Source organism: Sinocyclocheilus rhinocerous, unplaced genomic scaffold, assembly GCF_001515625.1.
Source record: "Sinocyclocheilus rhinocerous isolate Xijiao unplaced genomic scaffold, SAMN03320098_v1.1 scaffold1626, whole genome shotgun sequence".
In the NCBI taxonomy this organism is placed as follows: Eukaryota; Metazoa; Chordata; class Actinopteri; order Cypriniformes; family Cyprinidae; genus Sinocyclocheilus; species Sinocyclocheilus rhinocerous.
The window spans coordinates 208,757-212,994 of NW_015657802.1; the positions used below are offsets into that span (position 1 = coordinate 208,757).

General features: G+C 35.1%; 1 protein-coding gene across 2 annotated transcripts in view; it reads left to right on the plus strand.

Moving 5' to 3' along the window:
- LOC107721549 (serine/threonine-protein phosphatase 2B catalytic subunit alpha isoform-like) overlaps window positions 1-4,238 on the plus strand; it is a 46,747-nt gene that overhangs the window by 39,215 nt on the left and 3,294 nt on the right. The window contains exon 13 of one of the 2 annotated variants that reach the window (XM_016529625.1): window positions 2,170-2,196. The exons of the other annotated variant lie outside the window; for it this stretch is intronic. Within the exon in view, the coding sequence (XP_016385111.1) occupies window positions 2,170-2,196 (27 nt within the window). The remainder of the gene's footprint in view (window positions 1-2,169; window positions 2,197-4,238) is intronic. 2 annotated transcript variants of the gene reach the window in all.

Consider the following 4,238-nt stretch of genomic DNA (forward strand, 5'->3'; position numbering starts at 1 on the left):
AATATATATATATATATATATATATATATATATATATATATATATATTTGCATTTGGACATTATTTTCACAACTATTAATTTTCTCCCAAAAATGAAAATTCTGCATTATTGTTTTTCTTTCTTTGATGGAAGTTTAAAGCATTTAAACTTCAAAAGGATCATGTAAGTGATATGTATATATTTATATATATGCTCTTCAAAGCCTACTGTGAAATATTATTAAAACCTTTTTTTTATTGCAATAGTTTAAAATGTAGTTTATTCCTTTGATGGCAAAGCTGAATTTTCAGCAGCCATTACTCATTTCAATCTTGAAATGTGGTTTATTCAGAAAAATAGTGTCTCAATTCAATTGTGTATTATCACAATTATTCAAACATCACAGTAGAGCTTTTTTCTGCACTATATGAACACCTGTTATATCCTGTTGTCCACCTATGAACTAATATAATGTTTACACTGATTATTTGCCTATATGCTGTGTAAAGCCCTTCCCATGTAGGCTCATGTTAAGCCATGTGATTTAGCCACCTGCGCTACAGAGACTCTGAGAACTCTGAGAGCCAATCAGAGGCTGATTGCCATGAGAGCCGCATCATGACTCTCTGGATTGACCTGTCTGCTCTGAGTAGGCGAGGTGTCCAGGACTAAAGATCATTAAAGGCCAGTAGCGTAGGGAACGGGAAAGGGAAATCAGAGGGAGACAGTGGGTGGATGTCACTATTTGAAGTACATATAGAAAATTCAGTAACCTTTAAGAGGCTGGCTTCATTGGTTGTGTGGGTCAGACATCAAGCCAGCTAGACCTGCAGAACAGAGAGGAATATTAAAGAAACTAAGAAGCTGTTAGCCTGATCTTACTACAAGACCTTAGGACAATAGGACATTTCCAGTTATAACCATAAAGTTATGTTATATAGAAAATAATATATTAGGAGATGGTTTGGTTTTCTGACTACCATCCTCTCACTTCAGCCGATACAGCATAGATTAGTTGTGTCTGCATGAATTTCTTGCCTGTAGAAAATCACCAAATCAGAGATCAATTCACATATTTAATATAAATAATATTTTATATTCAAGATCTCTGTATTTAGTGTTTAATTTTTAGCATCCAGCCTCTTGAGACATATTAAATTTAACATTTAAAATTAATATTAAGATTAAAATACTTCCAAGTTGAAATATTTAAAGGCAGAGTAAGTGATTTCTGGTAGCTAATGTTGATATTTGAAATCACCAAAACAAACACGCCCCTACCCCAAAAGGGTCTTGCCCCATCACTTACTCTGCCTTTAAAGACAGTCATGTGTTATTAACACATTTAATAAAAAATTAAAAAAAACTGTGGGCTTTATGCAGACTGTTGGCAGTCTTTATGCTTATGGTCCTCTTTCCATCTTCCTGAATTCTCTGGTGAGTTTATAGTTCTTGTTCTGTAATTTTATAATAATAATAATTTACTGTTTTTTTTGTTTGTTTGTTTTTTTAAGTTTAATATACACATAAAAATATAGTTTAATTAAATATTTTAATTGTGCTTATTTACTAAGTCACATGCATATGTCAACTTGTTTATGTCGAAACTATCAAGAAATTGTATGAGATCTTAAGCTAACTAATTTCATTAAATGTCTACTGCATTTAAGATTTTCTGTCTGAAAGTGCTGATAATTCAAGAGATGGCGCTATAAATTAGTTTGAATCCAATCCTGTAGTCTCAGTTTAATTAAATAATGTTCAATTAATTCACTCGTATGTGTCAGTATTTATAATACATTATTTGTGTATCTGATAGTGTTGACCAATATTGATTGATAGGCAAGTCAGAGATTGCACCTACATTTATGTAAAAACATCTGAACATGTATTTCAGGGATACATAACCTTTGATTTATTTAGTTTTGTAGCCTGTTTTGCCCTAGTACTGAACAATCAGTGAATTATAAATGGCCAAACAGTCACACTGGTTGTAAAGAACTAAGTGCCTTTTCTCTCACTAACTGCCCTTTGCACTGTTTATATTACTGTTGGGTTCTTTAACTACTAATATTACTGCATTGCTGTGGTGTGTGGGGTTAATATGCTTGCGGTGTAATGTAATCACACTGATATAACTTCTCTCTCCATTCATTTTGGGCTACTTCTTGCTGCGCTTGCTAATACAGCAGCCATAGAAGCAAAGGAGGGTGGAGGTACGCTGGCAGTACTGTGTCATATCCTGCCCCTATATGCTGTGCTTTCTTCCCCTTTGTGTCTTTTTGTGCCTTGCCGTTCACCTCAGTGTCTGTCTGTGTGTCTCAAACGAATCATGGAAAATCTGTATTCTTGCACCACCATATTTTTGTGAATTTAATTGAAAGCAGCCTAACAAAGCGGTTCTCGTTTCATAAAGGCATTTCTTTCCCTTATGAGATTCAGCTTTTACAAAAGAGCCTGGAATTACGCCGGGCCAAAATTTGAATGAAAAATGATGGATGCGGACACTTGAAACCGTCCATGCAGTGAGGGAATGAGGCTTTCAGTCCCAGCTCTGCTTCACCTTATTAATTAGCTGTTTCCTGTTGACCAGAGGAGTTTGCTGGTTAGTCCCGGGCCCTGGCTAGAGCCTGCTAATTCCCATCCTGCCATGCGATTGGCGTAGAGGCCGAGACCTCCCTCTGACAAGCATTTTCAGATTCTAATCTCATTAGGACTCTGTGCTCCAAAGACTGTCTGTTCCCGTTCATGCGTAACACTCTTGCCTAAGGCCTCTCGCATGCTGCTGTAATGTACAGAGGCTCTAAGCTATTGTGCAAGCAAATACAAATAAACACGCTGGCATGAAATGTTAAGTGTGCCAGAGCAAGACACTCTTGCTGTTGAGTTGCTGACCTGATTAAGTTCAGCAGCAGCATCTCTGTTTTTACTGGTGTTGAGTGGGTATCTTGTGTTTGCTCTGTCAACTGGAACCGGTCATGATTCACCTTGGCAGTGTTTTAAAAAATGCTATAGGACATAATAAGCCTGTTAGTTGTGCAAGAATCAGCTTTCCTGTTCGTGCATGTTGGTTGGTTGGATACGTGTTCAACTCTTTTTGTGGTTTAAAGTATGAGTGATATGTGACGTCATGTTCCATCAGAATATTAAAATGAACTGGCACTCAATCCCATTTTTTCAGTGCTGTAAATAATTCACTCAGTCCCAATTGACACTTTTTTTTCTCTGTTTTTGCACAATATAAAAAAAAATGTTTAAAATGTTACATATGACCTGATTTTTTTTTTTACGTAAAAGGGATTTGTTCTGATATTTATATACATTTTGATATATTTTACTGCATCTCATAATTGTAAAATTGCAGTTGTTGCCACCATCTGTTTTCTATTTGCGTAGACCGTTGTTTGTTTTTACTGTTGTTGTTTTTTAATGTTCTATTTCCTGTATCAGAAAATTGCTATACTAATTTACTAGACATACTGTACACTACTGTTGAAAAGTCTGGCATCAGTAAGATTTTTTCTTTTTTGAAAGTAATACTTTAACAAAGATGCATTAAAATTTATCAAAAGTGGCGGTAAAGACATTTAAGTTAATAAAGATTTCTATTTCAAATAAATTCTGTACGTTTGACTTTTCAATTCATAAAAAAATTAATTGAAAGGTCACCAAATCAGCATTTTCGAAGGTGTGACACTGAAGATTGGAGTAATGGCTGCTGAAAATTCAGCTTGCCGTGACAGCAGTTAATTACATTTTAACATAATAAAATTAAGTTATTTAAAATTATAATAATATTTCACAAAATTACTGTTTTGATGATTTTTAATCAAATAAATGCAGCCTTGGTGAGCATAAGATACTTAAAAACATTTTTTAAAAATCTTACCAGTCCCAAACCTTTGAACTGTAGTGTACACAGCAAGACATGAGGTAGACAGTTGGTGTTGTGTATCATGTGACATGAAAGTTTGATTTTAAAAATGTAGTCCATTTTAAAAAGCTCCACAGTTGCATTTACTTCATGGTTTAAGGGTTAGTTCACCCAAAAATGAAAATTAGTCTGTGGTTTACTCACCCCGAGGCATTCCTAGGTGTATATGACTTTCTTCTTCGTTATATTAAAAATTGTCCTGGCTATTCCAAGCTCTATCATTGCAGTCAGCGGGTGTTGCAGTGCTTCAGTCCAAAAGAAGTGAAATAAAAAGCGCCCATCCATAAAACAAATGGTCACTGTCTCACACGGCTCTGGGGGGTG